Source organism: Strix uralensis, chromosome 2 (assembly GCF_047716275.1).
Source record: "Strix uralensis isolate ZFMK-TIS-50842 chromosome 2, bStrUra1, whole genome shotgun sequence".
NCBI lineage: Eukaryota > Metazoa > Chordata > Aves > Strigiformes > Strigidae > Strix > Strix uralensis.
In genome coordinates this window covers 103,743,597-103,765,965 of record NC_133973.1, presented here as the reverse complement: position 1 = coordinate 103,765,965, position 22,369 = coordinate 103,743,597, and the positions used below count along the sequence as shown (strand labels likewise).

Genomic DNA, 22,369 nt, shown 5'->3' with positions numbered 1-22,369 from the left:
TTTTATCAAAGGTTTCTCTGTGAAGCTTCAGGTAGTTAACTCTATGACTAGTTTTGCCTGTCCTCCTGAAATATATTTTTAAGTGACAGTGTGAATTAAACTCTGAAATAAAGTTTGTTCTGTGAAGAGACTATGGTAGTTCAGTGCCCCTTTCCAGCTAACTTCAGTTGAGCTGTAACCTCATGTTTTTTCTCTGGCAAAGCTTAAATATTGCCAGTTTGAGTCTTGCCTTTCTTAGCAAGTGCTACAGGTGAACAAATCCTGTCTGAAAATAAGCCCATTTTATGCTGCTGGAAAATGATACAGAATTCCAATGTTCTGAATGTTTTGCATTATCTTAGGACTTTTTACATAGAGATAACATTAAGATAGACCTTACTCACTGAGTGTGAAAATATGTTTCGATAAACTATGCTGCAAAAAGTCATTGTATACTTAGGACACCATTCAGAAGTAATTTTAGACTTCTTGGGGAATTTAAGTAAGCACCTTGCACAGAAAAAATGATGAAAGAGGATTCTTTTGTGTATTTTATGTTCATATCCATGGATCATATCAATAATTTATTTGGGATTGGCTTTCAAATGAGGCACCAACACACAGGTCAGACAAATGCTGCTGTTGTAGTCTTCACAGCCACTGCTATCCTTCCTTACATTATGGCTCATGTGTTAGGATCTCTGCATTTCTAGTTCCCACTGAATTTAGTTTAATTTTTCCACACAGAGCTTAGGTTTTAGTCCCAACTCTTCCTGCAGTGGAGCCATGGAAAAATCATGTGCTTTCTTTGTACACCTGTGAAATGAGGTGGATATTGTTGAAATTAAATCCATTATTATTGATGTTAGCAGGTAAGCATATACTCTAAGCTAATCAGCCAAGTACCTCCTGTATCTGTTGGGAGGATAAAGGTCTGCAAGAGCAATTCATCTTAGCTAAGGTAGAGCATCGTGAATTGCCGTCTGGAGGAACTGCCCTCTGGAGGAGCGCCTCTCTTGTGACTGACTACAGAAGGAGCCTTGACATATAGTCAAGATGCCTACCTTCAAATGTACTAAGGTCACTAGCAGCCATAAGCTCAGAATTTGCAGCATTTGCATGTTAAAACAAGAGGATTAGTGGCACATCTGTGTTTTGGGCAAGGCTCCAAGGATTGGCTACTTATGCTAAGGGTGCATCAAACAGATCTTCAAGAAAAACAAGTATTGTAAATGATGTATGTGATCCTTTAGAGGTTTGTCTACGTATACTTGCAAAAAGACCAAGAAGTATCAACAATATTTGTAGAAATAAGAAGTTGCATTTATTAAATTTTAAAAAATCCATTTGACAGCTTCATAAATAATATAATCCATTAATTACACAATACCAAAAGCTAAAGAGTTTTAACAAAGGTCTTTGGAGATGAATGTTTCTGACTAAGTTGTAAAAAATAACAGTTTTAAACAGATGATAACCTTATTGGAAAGGATGAGATGATGATATTGTGGTTCTTCAAATAAGCTTGTTTGATTTATTTCTCAGATGACATCCATCTGGATTGAGTAGAGCCCTCCAGTGAAATAAAATAAAAAGTCACCATTCCTTCCTGTCCTTTTAAATAAAATTTTACTAAAACTGAACTCCTTGGGGATTTAACTTAATAGCACAAATCAGAGATTTATCTACTTTTAGGCCACTTTTACATCTTCTTGGAAAAAAGAATAGATGATTCTGTTCTTCACGGTGGCCATTGGTGTCAGTGAGCGCAGCATGTTTTCACTCTATCTTTTTGTTCAGACTAAGCTGATAGACTTTGAAAACACTCTTCAGAAATCTGAAGTCATTTCCTCATAAGATGGGAATTGCATTCATCTTTTCAAAGCAGCAATGCCTCTGCCCTCCCCACGAGTACTTCAGGGTGTACCCCTATTTCCTATAAAGCTTCGTGCCTGCCTATTTCACTTTTCTTTTTCTTTCTGCACCTATTGCTTTTATTGCTCAGAAGGAGAGGGAATACAGACTGAAAAGAATTTTGATATCTTTATGTATGATTTTATATGGGATTGTAAGAGGAAAATGCACATGGAGAATTGATTTGCATATAAATTAACTGCACACTTAAATGTTTTTTCTTACAAGCACTTTGTTGAAAAGCTACAACTGGACAGACAGAGTAACCTACAGTGTACCTCAGGGAGCACAACAAGCTTTGCCCAGGCAGTGTCCTGCCAGCATCCTTTAACTCTGCTTTTATCTTTCTCGGTCAGAAAGTGGGATAGGGAGGGAGGGAAGTGCTTTTCCCTGTCCCATGTGCTGCTGGAGCTTTTTGTCAGAGCTCTCAGATAGACTGGGAGTGAGGGACTCTGTGGCACAGAAGTTGACACAGATATCCACCTTGCTCACTATGTGTAGAAGATGGCAAACATCCTTTAGGAGAAGACTTTTTTTTAATAGTTTGTGATCTGGCCTGAAACACAAGTGGGGACCTGCATATGGAAGAACCTTCAACCTACTAGTAGTAATGTGTGAAACCTCTAGTCCCCATAATATTCTGATGTATGTGTTCAGGAGAAAGAGTGTAGTTTCTTCAAAAACTAGTTAATGTTATTAAATACTCTTCTTTTTTGGATATTATATAATGGTTTCCTTTTCCTTGTAGAAAAGGAAAGGTGTGCTTATATCGAAATGTGTGCAACTTCTACAGAAAAGGTGAAGAGTTTCCTTTTCTATAAGCACAAAGCTTATATCTCTATTTGCTGTTCTCAGTTTGCTGAAATCTCTAGTACAATCAAGTCTCCCAAATCATCTGGGAGACGCCACTCATTAACTAGAACACCAATAATCTACTTGCATACATTCCCCACCTCTGAAGGCATGGAGGTCTGAGCCCCAAACCATAAATTCTTGCACAGACTTTTTTCGTTTGAACCTAATGAACAATATGATATCTCTGTATCTGTTTCTAATAGTTAGTGTCAGGATTGTTACATATGAACCACTTAAGGAGTTGTTGAGTCGCACTAATAGAAAGGTGCTTGTGGGACAGGAGGCAAGGTGTAGAGTGTACAGAGGGGTTACTCTCCCAAGCTAAGAATCGTCCTCATCTGAAGTTGACGATGAAGAAGAGCCTGTGTTTGTGAGCTCGCTTGCTCAGGATGTGAGCATCGAGGGCAGAAGAGAACAAGACTGAGAGTGAGTACAGGGAGGAGAATACAAGATGGTTAAACTGAATTGTTTGTACTGTCACACTCTGAAATTGGAGTGTATTCCTTCCCCTAACTCTTGTCTCTGTCTGCAAGACCATAAAGAACAACTTCCCATACCAGCAAAGTGAAATCACAGCCCTGTTTGGTTTAAGGACTTTTAAGAGGAAAATGCCGGCTAAAATAAAAACAGCAGTAAGGAAAGGGAAACTTTGCAGTAACTAAAAATAAAGGCACACCACTTCACGAGATTGGTTATTGCATCTGTCCAGAGTTTGGAATTCCAGACATCGGGGTCGGGAGGTCGCCCAAAGGTTACTTTTCTCCCAGTCAAGAACAAACACAGCGGAATTGCACACCAACTTCTTTTCCCAGCCCACTTGAAGAGTTGCCAAAGCTGCTCTTGGATGTGTTCACAAGTGACGCAAAAATCTATTCTTAAACACAGACAGAATATACATCAGTCACTTAGCACAGAAGGAAACCATTAACATCAAAAGGGGTGGAGTAGAGAGGCTTTTTATATTACCAACTGCTCTCATAAATTTAATGCTAAGTGGAAGAATGTAATTGATTTGTATGTGTTCTTTATCTCACATGGAAGGCTAATGCATTGCTTTGGTTCAGCAGTGCTGTTGCAGAATTATATAAATAAAATATGGCAGAAAACCAAAGTGCAAAGCAAATGCCCTATTTTTTTTTCCTGAACCACATTTCTATAATTTTGGTTTGTAATACATAAGCAAACTTCTTTTTTTAGAGGTATTGAACTCTAGCTGAAATTCCCAAATGCTCCAAATAATATGGTAATATTTTAAATGCTTTACCATATTTAGCTTCAAATGTCTGTCATTATTAAAGTTCATTCTCCCAAATGATCCTAGTGAAAGTATGAAGCGTACCCAAAACAACAAAACTGCTGTGACTCAGATTGTTTGTATTTGTTTTAGATAGGAGAATTTGTGGGAATTTATGTTTTACTCCCTTAACGTCTATCATGCGTTATTGCAGATGTTGTACGTAGACAGTTTACTTTTAGTAAGTCCTTGCAGAACCTAATGTACTTGCAGAACTTAAGATTTCCTTGAATGGCAAACAAAAATCAACCCACGGCTTAATTAACTTGTTCTTTTGTACCTTTTAAATTTCATTTGATGCGATTAAGTTTGGCCCTGAATGATTGTTCTTAGTTAAACACATTAGGAGCAGCTGTAGTACTTTGTAAAAAGAAATGTTTAAAATGTCTCTGTCATTTGACATCATGTGTGAACCCTGGGGCATTGAGTAGCAAACAGAAATCTGAAGTTCAAAATTTAGCATACTGTATTTTCACATGTGATATGTGGAGGACACTTGCACCACTCTGTTCAATATCCTGTCTGCTTCTGATTTCCATCCTTTTGAGTCATCCCACTGTCCTCCAACAGCTGTCCTAGTTCTGACACTGTAAGCTGTCTGAGTGTGCAGGTCACAGAAGGATTGTCACACACTGCGATATTTAATAGGCTCCACGGTATCAGAAGTATGAACTTGGAGAGAAAGTACTAAGCCATTTCTTCTCTCACCAGTTTTTCACCTTCAGTGTAACTTAAGTAATGGGTACTTTAGAGGAATGCTAAGAAAACATAAAAACTTAAATGAAATGTTTTAGTGACTTTGCGCCAGGGAAGGTTTAGACTGGATATTAGGAAGTATTTCTTTACAGAACGGGTTGTTAGGCGTTGGAATGGGCTGCCCAGGGAGGTGGTGGAGTCCCCATCCCTGGAGGTGTTTAAGAGTCGGGTTGACATAGCGCTGAGGGATATGGTGTAGTTGGGATCTGTCAGTGCTAGGTTAACGGTTGGACTAGATGATCTTCAAGGTCCTTTCCAACCTAGATGATTCTGTGATTCTGTGACTTGACAGAACTAAATTGGTATGTTTCTCACATGTAGCTGATGACAGCTTGGACATGTAAGACATACTAGTCTAGTTCGTAGAGCTTATGCAGAAGTGAATGTGAGATGTATAGATAAAACATTATGGAAAAACTAGAATATCATTCCAGCCCTTTATGCATGTACTGAACTTCTACAATTAAATTTCTCCATGAGCTTTGAAATTAACCAAGAAGATTCAGCCTACGTTTTCAAACAAAATCTAGATCATCTTTTCAAAATGTCCTAAGTTGCTAGAGTTGCAAAAGTGCTTCAGACAGATTTGTTGTAGTCTCTTAAATGGGCTTGAGATGTGCATGGATCTGCTTTTCATTTACAGAGCAATGTTGTGTTGTTGCTGGATACAAACAATGGTGCCCTTCGCCGACTTTTGATCTTACCAGATGCTCAAGAGTCTCCTAAGAGAACGTCTTGGTGGAGTAGCAAAGAAGAGATGGTGAGGAATAGCACCTGCCTCTACTATACTAAGTGGTTTTTTTAAACCAAAGCTCAATATTGGAAAAATTGCCCCAGGATCATTTACCTTTTGTTTTTACGGCCCAAGAGTTTAATTGTTTACTCTTATGTATGTTTAAATGCCTTACACATAAAATAACATTTTTATGGACTAGTGATATGAAAAATGTAAGTTGAGTACTGTCTGAGGATATGTATCTTTAAAATATCCCTCTTTGGAGCTAGAACTGGAAATAATGGAACATTTTGTTACAAGGGATTATGTCCAAAATAATGAACCCGATTATGATGCAATTGTATGACTTCGGACAAGGCAGGCTAGATAGCATTTTGAAAGGTAATTAATGCCATGGATTATTCTAAATAAAGGAAAAATGTAGTTCACTTTCAGGGGAGTCAGGGAAACTCACTGGGACAAATCTAACAAACACTAATTGCTGTATGATGTATTTTTATACAGAGCAACTACAAAATGTGCCGAGAGTTTTCACACAAAAACTGGCTGGTATTCTACAAAGAAACAGGGTGAGAGTAAATTATATTCTTGTATTATAACAGATCTCCTCATGTACATCCCTATCTGATCATGCTTTCCTTGGCTTCCAATTTTACAGAAACTGCCTTATTGTACTGGATGTATTAGAGGGTCAAACTCATACCATCTCGCTTCCGATCAATCTGAAATCCGTTTTCCTGGCAGCTGAAGACCGGTGGCTCTTGGTGGAAAATGAAACAAATCAGTTAGTTAAACGTAGTTTACTTGATGGCATTATTTCTTGTTTGTGTCTTGTTTATGTTCAGGAGCTTCACTCGTGGTCTCAGAGTATTTTTTTCAGTTTGTAAGACTGGCTAGACTTAAACAGTTGGTGTTTAAGATGCAGATTTGCTCTGGTGAAAGTGCAGGTAGGCTTTTAGAGTAGGAAGTAAACAGGATATGCCTGTCTAAATTCATGGCTCTGAAAATCTAGACTAGCTTTAATTATATGCATGTTAATACTGTTTTTATTGAGGTGATATTGATCTTTAGAAATGAGAATGTTGGTGGACCTAGCTTTGGAAATACAGCCACATCATCCAGAGTTAGTGCCTGCTTGCTTTACTTTCACGGTCACATGAAAGAAATATTACTCTGCTGTCTTATTTTTATAAATGCACAGCAAATAAAAGTGTGTAAATAGTTACCAGAAGACAAATCTGCCACTTGCTGGCTTATCCTGTCCTATCTCGCAGATGTTTGGTAAATCGTATTTAGTTTTAGAAAAAGGTGTTGATAACCTCGTTTATATAAATGTAGAATGTTTTCACTATTTCAGAAGATAAAAGTCCTTGTTTAGATTTACAAGCCTAATCCGGAATTATTATAAATGTGTATCCTTTACAGGAAATTTCTTTTAACCAAGCGTGCCCATATGGAAGCTGAAGACAGTGAGGTTTGCCAGCTGTATGCATTGACTGAAGAGCCAGCTGACATGGGATTTGGCTTAACAATGGGTATTGAATGCAAGCTTGGCTTGTTCTTTTTTTAAAATAATTTCTGTGTTTGCAGCTGCACAAACAAGGCTCTTTTACTTTAAAGGTCTGGGTAACCTTCTCTCTGATTCTCTTTTTGTCCTCCCCTTATCATGTTTGGTTAATAATAACTTTTCACAAAAGCATGGCAAATTCCATGCTGAAACTTCAGGTTGTTTGAATAAAGCATCTTTGTTTCACTGTAACGTTTTAAGACCTTCAGCCATGGACTTTCAGAAGACATACAAGCATACAGAATAGAAAAGGAAAAAAGACAACTAGGCAGGAATTAGAACACAGGAATAGAAGGGACTAAATATATTGATGAGTCCAGTCTGTAGGCTGTTGCAGGTCTGTTGCACACACTCAGATGAGCTAGAAGACATTTCCCAACACTTAAAAAAATACAAAAGACCTACTATTAAAACAGGACAGAAGTCACAGTTTCTAAAGTTCTGCAGATAGTGTGCAGGAGGCCATTGAGGCCTCCTGTTAAAAGATAGGGGGAATTTGTTCAATAAAATTCCCAGATATTGCTAGGCATTGAGGCATGTCTGAGCTACAGAAGAAGGCAGAAATGTCCAGTAGTCATCATTCTGCCTGGTAAGATCTGTCTATCTTCAGATCTGATGACATTTTCAACCCTGAACATTTGATCACAGTGCACAAAATCTTTAGTCTCCCTGGTTTAATAACACTGGAAGTACATGTGCATCCCACCTAAAGAGTTCATAGGCTTTGGCTTATCTCCAGTGTGTCTCAGGGAGACAGAGGAAAAAAATAGAGAAACCACTTTATATCTGTTAAAGAGGGAAAAAGTTTTGTCCTGATCCTGTGGCTAGCATAAGTATGAAGAATGAGATTAATACAGTGTAAACATGATACAAGCAAATGTTATTGACAAGTAACAAATACAGCTTGTTTTATACAAACAGCAACAAATTGGATACCAAAGACTCTAACCACAGCTTAAATATGTAGGATCCTTTTTCTCTCTTGTACAGTTTACTCTATCAACTTATCAAGCTTCATCAGAGCACAGTAGTTTCCTTCCTCTTGCTACCTTATTTAGAAACTATGATAGAGTATCATTCCTCAGATGGGTAGAAAAGTTATTATAATCTCCATTCTCAAAGTATTTGTGGACAGTTTATTGCTGCATGCTTTTTGTGCTATTTTTATCCTTTGTTATCTTATTTCTTCTCTTCCAGTCTAAAAAGTTATATCCCCTCTCCACTTTTTTCCAAATCATCCAGCAAACCCCAAATGTAACATCTTCAGCCTGTTCTCATTCTTTGAGGCAGAGCCTATGGCAGGAGAACTAAGAAAAAGTAGATCAGTGTGGGTTTGCCACTGACCCAAACCAGTAGCCCATTCATCCTTTGAGGGAGGAAAGATTTTCTCCCACTGCCAGGTAAACAAGACAGTCTGCCCATTGAAGTGGAAACAGTGTATGCTGCAGAACTAAAGATAGCAGGTTCTGACTGTGTTGATAATTTGAGGCAAGGTAAAGGGCTGTTAGAGTTGCACAGAATAGAATTTAGTTTTCCATAGCTTAAAGAAAAAGAAAACTAGGCCATTATTTACCAGAAATGTGTTACAAATAACATTATTTAAATTGCAAAGACAGCAAGACAGCTACCAAGAAATGTCACGTTGACTCTTACCTGTGCAAACCTACATTTTACCTTTTTGTGCATTTGCATTATAACAGTCTTCAATGAGATCACATGCTGTTCTATTCCATAGGCTTCCTGCCTCATTTACACAATAGAGGGCAAAATTAAGTGGTATAAGCAACTACAAAGCTAGTATTTCCTGATTTTAAGTATTTAACTTTTTAAAAGTAACATTATTTCCTGACTTCTTTTCTGTGTTATAGTATAGTATAATCAAATCTTCTGCTTTTGAGTAATTTTATGCTCAAAGTAATAGCAGTGGTCAGTGCTCAGTGCTTTTACAGTTAATATTGTTTTCGATTGCACATCTGGATTTAATGACTTTCATTTTGTTTAATTTCCCTGTTTAGAGTCAGAACTGTGTGTGCCACATGCAGTTTCAAGTGACCAGCTATCTTCAGAAAACCTCAGTGCAGCTGTGGGACAAAAGATCAGCTCCCCCAACAGGATTTTCTCAGATGAACATAATTATGCTACTATTGTTATTGGTTTCCCAGACCTCTTGGTAAATACTCAGCATTATTATACAATGAAGTAATATGATTTCATTTATTCTGTAACCAATTAAGTACCTGTTTACCAAATGATATGGAAAAAGAAGGGAATGGCCGTAAATGACAAATCCATGTAGAGTACACCATTTGGTAGTCTAATCTAGAGGGATTTCAGTGGGGTTTGAAATAATAAGAAATTGGACAACATAATGTCTAGCACAGACAAAATTCATTGTAGATAAGTTCTGAATATCGCTGGCTAGAGGAATATTTTCTAAAGCATGTGGTTTTATAGATTTTTAATTAAATATAATCACTGAGAAAAAGGATATCAGTATCATTTTGGACTGTTCAGTGTGAACTTTTTACTCAGTGTGTAGCAGCTAGCAAGACTCTAGATTTAAGAAAAAGAAAAAAGATACAGAAAATGGTAACAAAGCTTTACAGCCCCTTCACTATTTAATAATGTAGTTAAGTGTAAATACTGCATGTAATTGTGCTCACTTCTGTGACACAATTAGGGAAGGTCCAGAAAAGAAAGTGAAACTTAACAGTGTAACAACTAAGGCTGTTGCAAGGACTGGAGGTAAACACAGGGAAAATAAAAGCAGTGCATTTAATTCTTTGTATTTATTTATATTTACTAATATCACAAGATGCTTATGGAATAAATAATTCTATGTCATTTTTGCTTCATAAATTGAGGCAAATTAAAAAATTTAACTGTTAACAGACATGAATTTTGGGAAAGCCAGACAACTGAAGAAAATACCCTGGAATCCAAAATGATTCAAAAATATATTTTTGTCAGTAAGACATTCCCTGTCTTTGCAAATAGCTTTTGAGTTTTATTTGATTTGGATTTATATTACCAAATCGACTATATTAGCTTTTCATATTATTTATAATAGATGTGAGTTTATTGCTGGGTTAGTCTAGAGGAGAGAGTACTAAAGATGCTACACATTTCAATACCAAAACTGGTGATGAAGCATTTTGCTCTCCCCGATATCGACTGAAGCCCTGTCTTTCCTTATACGTGGTTTTGACATCCATGTGAATGTCAAAGAGGGAGCGCTAAAGGTGAATGTGAGGGTGGTGGGACAAAGCCCCAGATTCACTGTTTAGTGTTAATGGTATAGGTATTTAGTATGAACAAGGTATCTAAGCTGTTGTTTGTAGTAGAAATGCTCAGCTGACCAAACATAGAGGCCTTCTTCAAGATGAGATCATTTATTGTTTAGTCTCTATAGCGGGAGATGAAGCACGTGGCTTACATGTGGACACCTGCATTTATGTCTCTGAACCTGGAGGCAAATCCCTTAGACATTAGCCTTAATGCCTATCTTTGAATTAATTACTGAAATATCTGTTTGCATTTATCTACATTAGTGGAAACTTAGATTATGGTAACAGTTTGTTACATAGTTTGATTCCAGATTAGGTTATTTCAATGCTTTCTGTTCCTGGTTCAACATGAAAAAAGTGTTGTTTCTACTTCAGATCTTCAAAGAGTCTCAATTCCTAAAATTTGTGTAGGTGGTCTGTTGTTTTTAACTCAGATAGGAGGTTTTAATGACAAAATAATCCAGGTATTTTCCTTGTCATGTGGTGACATGAGAGGTAACCACAGTAGGTCTGATTTGAAGTTAGGTAAGAAGTGGAACTTATCAAGAAACATTTGGTTTTAGGCTCAATAATAGTAACATTTTGCTCAGTAGACTCCTTCTCTCTTGCAGTCTCCTAGTGAAGTGTATAGCTGGAAAAGAAATTCCTCTCTGAGTCACAAACGTGCTTCTCCTTCCGATCAATTTTATTATGGAGCCCGGAGGAAAACAGGAGCTGCAAAACAAGCCAATTGTGTAACTTTATTGGCTTCTAATCAAATAGTCAGAATTTTAGCACCTGGAGATGTGCCTTTGAAAGACATTTACCCAAAAGGTAAGAGGTTCATATACTTGTGCTACAACAACTGTACTCACTTGTTTTTGTTTTGTAAACTGCAGTCACTCACGAGTTTTTCCAAAATGTTTTTAAAGAATCACAAAGCAAGCATTTGAGGAGGAACAAGAGTAGTTGCCCTCATTTTTAAAAATAATTTGAAACTTATTAACATGCTGAATTATACTTCTGAGGATTAACAGGCTACCTACGGTGTGAATATCCCAGTAGATGGGATCTCCTTCTGTCTGCACTGGGGACCAGCTACAGGAATGTGATCATTCCAGTTCAGCAAATGGCCTTCACCAGTATGTCCAACCTCTGCTCAGTGACATGCAGTCACACAGTGATAAGACAAACCTCTTGTCCATCTAGTTCAGTACGCTGTCTCCAGCAGGGCCTATAGAAAGATTATTTGGGGAATGCATGTGAGCCTGGCCACTTCTGTGTCTTTTGCTTTATACTTTCTCAACATTTGTTTTGCTAGGGATATTGCAGGGGGCATCCGTGCCTCAGCCTTGAAATCTTCTTTTATGGACCTGTTGTCCAAAGGTTTGTCTGGTCCCTCTTTGAACTTGTGTGTCTCCACAGCAGGCTCACAAGTTCACTGCTCTCTGTGATCAACTGATCACCTACCAGGTTTATCAAGTGCCCCTCATTCTAGCATTGTAGGGTTGGATGAATAACAGTTCTGCATTCACCTTAACCATCACCTTCATGACTCTGAAAGCTTCAATCACATCTGCCTTCTCTCCAAACTGAAGAGACCCAGGCTTTTTAGTTCTCTTGTCCAAGAGAATGTTGCATGAGCAACATTCGTGTACAGCAAAACCATCCTCCACTTGTACACTAATAAAGCAGGTATAGACTACAGACCTTCAGAATTTTGTGCTGCCATGCCAAGCTTTCTGTTATCATTGTATCTTTAACTTCTTCAGCCAGTAACTAAAAATCTACCAGTTAGTGCTAAATAACAGCATTTGTGAGTTTGCATTAATTACCTCTAAAAATCTCCAGGGAAAGGTCACTAGCAAAAGAGAAAACCCCCAAAATATTTGTGTGTGGTAGAATGGCAGGTTTTTTGAATTCATTAGCACCAGAAGCTATTCCTGATTTGTTCCTGTGGTGGTTTGACCTTGGCTAAATGCCAGGTACCCACCAAGTCACTCTATCACTTCCCCCCACTTCCCCTTTTTTCTCAACAGGGCAAAGAGGGGAAAGAAAATAAGACAGGAAAAAAACCCCACCCTTGTGGGTAAAACAAAAACAGTTTTAATGTAAGCAAAGCAAAGGTCCATGCGCGGGAGCAAAAAAAGAAAACAGATTTATTCTCTACTTCCCATGAACAGGCAATGTCGGGCCTTCTCAGGAAGCAGGGCTCTGATACACGTAGTGGTTGCCTCAGAGGACCAAGGGTGACCCCACCACCTTCCTCCTTTTTCCCAGCTTTATACTGGAGCAGACGTCATATGGTATGGAATATCCCTTTGGTCAGTTCGGGTCAGCTCTCCTGGTGGTGTCCCCTCCCAAGATCTTGCCCACCCCGTCCCACTGGGGGGGGAAATGTCGGAAAGAGCCTTGGTGCTGTGTAAGCACTACTCAGCAGTAGCCACAACACCAGTGTGCTATCAACACCCTGCCAGCTCCCAACATAAAACACAGCACCATGAGGGCTGCTACAGGGGAAAACCAATTCCGGCTCAGCCAGACCCAGTACAGTTCCGTATGTGACCTCTCAGTCCCAGAATAAATGCTTTATTCCAAATTAACTCCCTTTTACAAAATAAATGATCTGTCTGCCCTCATTTAATGCAGATTAACTTCCCCGTATAGACAAATCCTTTTATCTATTACTAAAAGGATAAAACATTTATCTGACTAAAGAAGTGAAGTCAAGGATATAAACAGGCTAGAAAATTGAAGTTACCTACAGTCGTAAAGAAAAGGTTAGCTTTTAAAAATACTAAACTCAATAAAACATAGAGTTAGCATGATGATCTTGGAACTAATTATACCACTTAAGGCAGTAGTCTTCACATACTTTATAAACTGCCGAAGGGTCGGACTGGGTCTTTTTTTTTAGGCCTTTGTGGTAAAAAAAAAAAATCTGAATCTGAAGTGAATGGTATAAAATTTCAGAAGGTAAATCTTCTGAGCTTTTGTTAAAATTAGTTTATTAATTTGAGAGGGAAGGAGTGCTTCCAAATGGTACCTAGAATTGAGATGATGACAGTTATTTCTAAAAGTCTTTTAAGTTGCTGTGGTATATAACACATTATAATGCTAGATTAATATAATTAAAAACCAACAGACATTCTTCATGAATCCTGGATACCAGTGACCTGAGCAAATTATCTGTCTGTGAATTGACTTCTGTCGGACCGACCAATTTAATTTATATCTGTTGTTATAGCTGAACAAGATAATAACTTTTTTTTTCCTCAACTATGGTGAAATATATTCATGAATAGTGATTGATAGCTTTAAATGTATTTGTACAGTGCTTTATGGCCATTTAAGTTGCAAGATTTAAGGCCTGCTTGAAGATCATTATCATTGATTTTTCTTTTCTAAATGACATTTTAATTTATGAGTTACCAAAACTGATCTTAATGGAATCATGTTTAGTATGACCTTACTGATACAATTAAATTGGACCTGAGCAAGACTCTAGGTTTTCTGTTCTACAGCCTTTTTTCAGGACTTCAGACATTTTCATTTATCAGTTAATGGTCAGTTTTTCTAGTGGAGGAGGAGCTATGAGTGGAGTCTTACAGAGACCTGTGCTATTCAGCATGGTCATGAAAAAAATGGAAAAATAAATGAGCAGTGAGGTGATGATGTTGCTGATGATACTGGTTGTTATTCATGGTAGAAAGCATTCACCATGACGGATTCAGAAAGACTACAATGCTGACTGCAATAGAAATGGCAGCTGAAATTCAGTATAGAAAAATATAATGTACATGAAAGAAGAAAGAGCGAGCCCTAATTCTACATCTAAAATGATGGAGCTGATCAGTACATCTCAGGAGCATGATTTTGGTGTTATAACAGATAGTTTACTTAAAGTATCAGTTCAAAGCTCAATAGCAGTCAAAAAAAAGCAAATCAAATATTAAGAATTATAAGGGAATAAACAGAGAAAAAGCAGACGACGTCTTTGTGCTGTTGTGTAAATCCATGTGTCCTTAACACTGTGTAGTTTTGATACTCCATCTCAAGGTGGGAGAAGGCTGAACTGGGATAAGTTCAGAAAAGGGCAACGAGGATGAGCGAGATTGTATCGGCCAAATCTCCTGCAGGCGGAGACAAGATCAGGAAAGGGGCATATGGTGGAGTTTTACAAGAACATGTATGGCATGGAAATGCGGAAAAGGCAACAATTTTACACTTGGTACAAGAGTTAGGCAGCTAATGAAGCTAGTAGGAACTTAATCAAAAAGGCGGTTCTCTACAGAGCAGGGAACCAACCTATGAAACTGCTTCCCAAAGGATGTTGTGAATGATGAAAGATGGATCCAAAGGAAAACTGGACAAACTCATGGATGGTTTCTAAATACATAGACATAAAACCAAACATAAACACCACATTCAGCTTGAGAAGCCCCTGGATTGGAACTGGTTGCTGACTTGAGGAAAATACCACATGTACTTGTCTATTCTTACACTTTTCAAGCATCTGACTACTCTTGGAGACAGGATATTAGATTAGAGGGACCCAGTATTGCCGTTGTTATGGCACGAATCCAAAATCTTTCCAAGTGAAAAAGTGAAGACAGAAGAAGAGAGACATGCATTCATGTACTCACTTGGAAGGTGAGATAATAAGGTACTAGTCCTTACTGTGCCCATTTGAGATCCAGTATTTGCAACCCTCTCTGCTGGGCTATTGTTTCTTCTGGAGTTTGCCTCTCAATCTCACTAATAGACAGAGTATTTAATTGAATGTGCATTTAACTGCTACCAGTAGCTGCTTAACAGTCTTGGTCCCTTGGAGATTCAGTGTTGCTTATTCCTGATTGTGCTGCATTATTCATGGGGTCCTTTGGACGTTCGGTGATTTGTCTGTGCTGTTGTTTCTGCATTGGAAACCTGTAGTCACTTACCTACAAAAGTTGTGTAAGTCTTTGTATCCTTTCCTGGGATATGGTATAGGGAAGTAAAGGCATCCTATGACATAAACTTGAGGATGTAGCAGTCCCTTGAAGATCTTGCACTAGTGTCTTCTGTTGCCTTTGAGAAGTTGTTTTATAGTTTTGCTTTGGTTTGCGTATCTATCAGGCTTTCTTTCTCATCTTCTTGGACAACTGGTCAGTTCTGGCACACAGCCTTCCATTTCTATTAATAATTCAAGGTACTCAGCCAAAGTCTAGCATACTCCAGTGTGTATTACCAAAACTGTTCCAGGAACAACAAGCAAAGAAATAATTTCCTTTATGTTTTATTGGAACTGCAAACCAGGATAATAGTTATGTTTGAAAAGAAATTATAACAAGTAATAATTTCCCCAAAGACTGACAAATAGATGTATGGCCACAAAATATAAACTCAGACAAGAGATCATGGCAGAATCTAGCAAATAAGTATTAATGTTTATTCTAAAAACAAGGCTATAGAAATGAGGGCTACTTGAGAGCAAATATTTACTTGGATTCTCAGCACTTTCTAGATATGAATATAAAATAACAGTCTATTATTGAGTGTGTACCTCTATTAGTGTGACAGGAACTGAAACAACATGTAGTGTAACACACAGTTACAGGAATAACCTCAACACATCATCTGGTCCACCTATTTATACAGGGACAGGATGACACATGTTTAGACTCTTCTTAACTGACGCTTGTCAAACAATTGGCCTATTGCAATGCTTCACTCTCCTCGTATAAGAAAAGCTTTTCCTAGTATCCAGCTTTTCTTGCTGTAAACAAAAGTGAATACTTCTTGTCACCTCCACTCAGTCAGGATAATACTGTTCTCTTCATAAGGATCTTTTCGGTATTATGGGACATGTGTTTTTCAAAAAAAGTCTCTTTCTAGACCAAAAGAAAAGTTAATTCCTTGCAGTTGTCCTTATAGCTCATCTGTTCTAACCTCTTTGTCACCCCCAGGACTATCCTGTGTGTCTTATGTTCTCCTTGAAGTTTGATGTCTAGAGCTGCGCATAGCTATTCTTCTCCATCGGGCTTTGGCAAAAGAGGAAAAAGATGTACTTGTTTAGGTCTGAGGTTCATGTTTTATTGTAAGATTCTTGACTGCAGTTCTGGGGCCTGGGCAGTTGTTTCTGTGTTGCATTTGAACATTTGATTACCTTTTTTTCAGCTTCCTACTCTGCAGTCCTTTGTCTTTTTATAATTTAATTTGGTTGATTTGTGTTCTCTCTCTGATTTATTAACTTAAGTTTAATTCTTATCCCACAGTTCTACTCCTTCTAGTTCAATATCAGCTCTATGTTCTAGATCTTTATCAGAATTTTTGATGTGTATCTTATTCTCCATTAGTACCATAAGAGAGTGCACATTTTAAAACAGTAACAAAACCTAGGCAAAACAAAAAGTGCTCCATGGCCCACAACCCTGCATTTTTCCAGACTACTTTCTCCTATTTCCAACGTGTTTCATATTTCCATTTTTATGAAAATTAGTAAAGTCAACAGATGTGCTACTGTAGGTATGCATACTGTGGATATGTAGATACAGTGATATGCATAAAGTGCTGCTATGGGTTTGATCCCCTTTACTGCTGATCTTACTGGTCTTTTCTGTGTGTGCTGTGTGCAAGCACCAACACTTCTGCAGGTAACATCAGGCTCTCCATTTCAAAAAAGTGAAAGATATGTTGTTTTAGAAGGAAATATAGACTTGCTTGCATCTTGTGACAATGATATTTTGTACCCATACTATGCAGTGTAATTCAGTCTTCCGTTTTTTTTTCTGAAAAACTTAAGTTCCTCAATTTATTCCAGAGAGATGAAAGCCAGCTCCTAACTGAAATTCACTTCTGAGCCCCAGCAGAGTGTACTCATATGTTGGCAAAAGCCAGTGTAGGCGCGTGCACACACACATGCACAAATGTATTTCTGAGTGAGGGACCATAGTATTAGCAGTATTCATTAAATTGTCTATGAACAGAATATTAAATACCTGATAGTCTACGTCTATTTACTGTGAAGTTATAAAATCTTTGCATACCGAGAATCTACCTGCAAAAGAGTGGTTCAATTTAAGGTAACAACATTTAGGTTAATATTATTGACAAATTTTCAAGTGGGAATCATAAGCACAATGTTTTGAAATGTTCCTCAATATGATTTTAAAGCCAGACATGCAGCTGGCATTATCTTTGGTGACAGATAAAAGCTGTGAGTTAGGGATTGCAGTAATGCCTGATTAGTGCTTTTGTGAGTAGGGCTATATTTGTGTGTAATTTTAACATTTGCTATACAGATACATTGTTCTTCTATAATTGTGCCTGTCTGGGTGCTCACTATCATAACAGTAAAAACAATTCCATATTTGCAAGTTATATTCCTGTGTTGAATGTGGAAGCTTATCATTTTCTGACAGGTACTGTATAATGAAATGTTTAAATTTAATCTGCTAAATGCAAATGCAATAACCAGTTAAACATGCAGCAGGAAAATAACATGTTTGTTTATTTTCAGATGTCACTCCTCCACAAGCTGCTGGATACTTGGAAGTAACAGATCTTAATTCAAAGAAAATCAAATACATTGCTATTCCTAGGTAACTGATTTTATTGATTAGAGCAGACTGTCTTACAGGAAGAGCAAAGAGAATTTAGTTGTATTATTACTTCAGGATAAGCAAATACTTCTTCGGATGTGGAAAGTAAGAATAATTCATACCCAGCATGTATAATTCTGCAACTGTTGCAGCATATTTTTGTCAACATTTTTATCTGTCTACCAATGAAAATGTAGCTTTTAATAGTAAATATGAAAGGTAGCTTTATCTTCTGATTTTCGTTCCCTTTGCTCTTTCCCCCTCTTCACCCACTTCATCATCTACCCTCTTTCATTTTGTTTTGCTGTGTTTATTTTCTCTTCCTTTTTTCTATCTTTTGGTCTAACAAAGACAGGCAGAATGATCCAGTGCTAGGTGTTAGGAAACCAGGAATCAAGTTCTGGTCCAGTATAAAGTTCACCTTGAAAATAACTTGAGCTTCTCTATGTTTTGGTTCTTCCTTTGGAAAGTATACGTTCCCTCAAAAGTATCTTGCATGATACACAAGTATCTTGTATGATACATTAAAATAGCCAGATTATGCGGCTTCTCTCTCTCGCCATTGTAGAGCATATTTGAAAATGTTTTATCGTATAAACATACATTTTGGTTACAAATTGTCATTTTCCATTGCAATAATAATAAACATTTTTGTTTTACATAACAGTCTCTCAACTTAGCATGTTTAAATAGCACACATATGAAACCCACACATCAGGAATTTTATACTTTTTTTTCCTATCCATTTCACGGTGGTTTTAACAACATTGATTTTCATTTAAATTAATTCTACTTCATTAAAAAATCTGGGGAATTTTGATTTAATAGAGAATTAATTTTGGACTGTTCACCATTTTATAATTGATCCATTGGCCTGCATCTTACACAGTCATTCAAAAATGTAAGACATTAACACAGAAATAGTAAGGAATCACACTTTCTTTTACACAAGGATTTTATAAGAAATTACAAAAATTACAAAGCCAAACTTCAACATCATGACCTTTAACCTACTGTGGGGATTTAATCTATTTATGGCATATCTGAGCAGAAGTCAAGATTTAAAAATGTACTCCATGAAGGACTGGTAAATAAAGTGACTTTTCATGTATATGAACAGTTGTATGCTAAAATCTTAACAACCTTTCCTCCTTCCGGCATAGCTAGCCTGGTCAAATCCTAAGATAATTCTTCTTCAGTTGAATTAGTACATGGCAGTTTCAGTCATAGGTAGAGGCATGTATGTTACCGCTTCTTTTATCTTTGAAGATTATTAGTTGTAGTATTGGAGCAAGTTGCCAAGTCATTATGCATGTCATTAACAGTACTGAAAAAATGCAAAGAATCTTTCCTACTTTATCTAGATTTCCCTTCATATTATGTAGCTATTAGGCCCTCTGTTTCAGCAGTAAATTTTTGTCTGCAAGCTGACTGTGTAAAACTACTAAAATTCTCTCTGCGTAAAGCTGTGCCATCTTTAAATGAGTGTCTAAATCTTCACTTTTTATTAAAGCACTAGAGAAAGGTGTTACTTTAAGTTGATGGAAGGGCATTTTCCTCAGTGCCCAGGTCATATTCTTTCCTGTTTCTTTTGTAGTTTTATATTTTTTTATAACAAAATTTTTAATTTTTCATATTCATTATAATTTTTTGTAAAGACTGACTATTTTCAGATAGATGAGATACAGCAGTGGGTTAGGCAGCACATTCCCTTTCAGCCTGGTCTTTAATACTGCTTTTTGTACTGACAAGTGTCTTTTGGTCATATCCAGTTTCAGTAGGTGGAATGTTTCAGATAAAATAGTGGGTCTGCAGGGCTTAGTTATAGTCTTTCATGAAATGAGGATGTAATTTCATTTAATTGTCACCTTAACTACAGAAATACTCATCCTCTTTTTAATTGCAGCTTCAAGAAAAAGATTAATTAATTCTTGTTTTTCAGATCACAGTCTCTCTCTCCATATACATCTTGGCTCTCTAAGATCTCAGATGCCGATGCCCTGTTGGCACCACTGGGCAAAGTAGGTTTGGTTAGTGTGGACATGGGAGGTGGTGTGAGGCTTTGGGAGACAGGGCTGGACAGCCTTCAGCGGTCACTGCAGGACTGGAGGAACATGATTGGCCAAGAAGATGGTCGTCCTGTGCAGGTAGGCGTTCACAAAGCTGAAGTGAAAAAGATTTAACAAAAAGAGTTGCAAATGAGTTTTCAGCTGGGAGAGGGTTGATGAGAACTGTGTCGAAAAACACTGTGAAGTAGAAATACGCCTGTGAGAAAAATTGAATAAACGTCTTCACTGAAAAAAAAGACACAATAGCTTCATTAAAAAGCTTATTTGTGACCCCTGTAATTATGGTTACTGACAGTCTCTTTGTCTTGCAGTGTTTGTATTTTTGCCAAATTCCAGTACATTTAAATGCAAATCAATTCTTTATCTCCTGCTGATTTTTAACTGCAATTTTCAAAATGTAGAATAATGAAATTAATTTTTAAGGCAAGTGTATACTTTTCCAGAGTTCAGATACTTGGAAAAAATTACTGTGTTTGTCCTTTAGAAAAGAAACTTGAAACCTAGGTGGAAGATGCCTTTGGTAATTTTGAAAGTTCTCCCAGCTGAGCAGAGTTACAAGGGTCTCCATACAGCCGTGTTCTTATGTGGAAGGTTTAGGTAGATGTTGAAAATATACAGCATATACATTTATTCTGTGTATGTATACACAGGTGCTAATGTATGATCATCATTGCAACACAGAGGGAAAATTCAGGACTGTTCAATTGCATCTTTAATTTCTGTTAGTGATTGAAGAAGGTATCACTTCACTTCAAAGAGCTAGAGTATGCTTTAGTGTGCTTCTCCACTTTTGACTAGGAAGATCCTGTCTCTACCATTGCAGTTATTTCCGTTTCATTAATTTCTGTAACCAGTTTCACAGTACGTTAGAATGGGAGAACAGGATGAGTCTTTTCGGAATTAGATCTCTATATTTTTGTTTACAAGGTGTCCAGGTATCTCAAGTGTGAATGAGATCTATTATGCCAAAAACATAGCTCTTTTTTCACTTTCTTTTCCCATTCTGAACTCCCTTTCTACAAGATGTTCTGCAGTTACGCAGACTTGTGCAAGAACTGACGTGTTCTTCTTACTGGATCTCAGCAAATGCCTTTCATAAAAGTAATGTGAAAAGGAAACTTCCCGAGTCGCATGTTTGCACGGATGCTTGTTGCTTTACCAGTGCCATTTTTATTACCAATGCAGTAGCATTAGCACCATCTTATGGTCAGATATAGTCGGCTTACACCAGCCCAGTTTCATCTACTGATGAAGTTGATTAGTAGAAATTGAAAGAGCCAGAAGGAACAGTTAAGAGTTTTATTTGTTTTAATAGTTGTTTTTCCTTTTTTTTTTGTTAACTTGTAATTTTATTCAACAGCATTACTGTACTGTCAATCATAGTCATACTGACTCGGAAACTTTTAACCAGTCGTTTAACTAGTAATATCAAGTAATCATTTTTTAAAAAGGCTAAGAAGTTTTCCCACAGTCACAAAGCAGTTTTCAAGTTCTGTTACAGAATTTCTCTCTCCTGACAACCTGCCTCTCTAATTAGCAGGCACATTCCAGGGTAAAGTCTTCTTAGAGTATCTTTCTTCTTTTCTCTGTCAACACAGTATAGCTCAAGTCAGTGGTTTGTCAGAACTCAAACTGGCATACTATTTGATTTGAGCTAAAGGGCTGAAACAAACCCATCTATATGATCTGCAGACTTGCATGATCATCACTAACTTCTGTTTCTCTTCTTTACACACTTTGCTTTAAACGGAAAGATAATGAGACCTAAGAAACTTTTTTTACAAAGGCATTACGGAGCAATAAGCAATAAATTAAATGTTATTTTATTTTATGTACATCTCCAATAAGATAATAGATATGCCATTGCTGTGTAAACTCTGTACTTTGCTATTTGGAGATGACGGCCTTCACCTTTCCTACTTAACTCAATTTTTCAATGGACCTAGATATAAAAGCAATACTTTATTAAGGCATTAATTTCTGGTAATGAAAGCATTTTATTAGCTTGAAAACATACTCATGTAGATTCCCTGTGTAAGGTAAGCATAGCAAGAACTCCAGTGTTTCCTGTCCTAGAGACTATTACTTTTCTAAGAAAGCTGCAGCTAAATACTTCCTGATACCTGTTTTTACATAATTTGAGATATTTTACAGCTACGTCTTGATCTGTTCATTCAAGTGTATGAAAATCATCTTCTTTTGTATAATGTTTCATGCTCATGCTAAGTATCTTGGAGTCTGATGAAACATCTCTAATTCCTTGACTAAACTTATCATCCCCAATCATCTTTTAACAGAAGCTCTCTTAAGAAAATTGTCAGTGTTCCACATATCTCTAGAATTCTTTCCC

The 22,369-nt window shown here is 37.1% G+C and overlaps 1 protein-coding gene across 1 annotated transcript in view; it reads left to right on the top strand.

The window, feature by feature from the left end:
* Window positions 1-22,369, top strand: part of VWA8 (von Willebrand factor A domain containing 8) — a 203,548-nt gene that overhangs the window by 138,414 nt on the left and 42,765 nt on the right. The window contains exons 30-37 of the mRNA XM_074859582.1: window positions 5,442-5,558; window positions 6,039-6,103; window positions 6,193-6,318; window positions 6,960-7,069; window positions 9,117-9,271; window positions 11,000-11,201; window positions 17,869-17,950; window positions 19,893-20,097. Coding sequence (XP_074715683.1) covers window positions 5,442-5,558; window positions 6,039-6,103; window positions 6,193-6,318; window positions 6,960-7,069; window positions 9,117-9,271; window positions 11,000-11,201; window positions 17,869-17,950; window positions 19,893-20,097 — 1,062 coding nt within the window. The remainder of the gene's footprint in view (window positions 1-5,441; window positions 5,559-6,038; window positions 6,104-6,192; window positions 6,319-6,959; window positions 7,070-9,116; window positions 9,272-10,999; window positions 11,202-17,868; window positions 17,951-19,892; window positions 20,098-22,369) is intronic.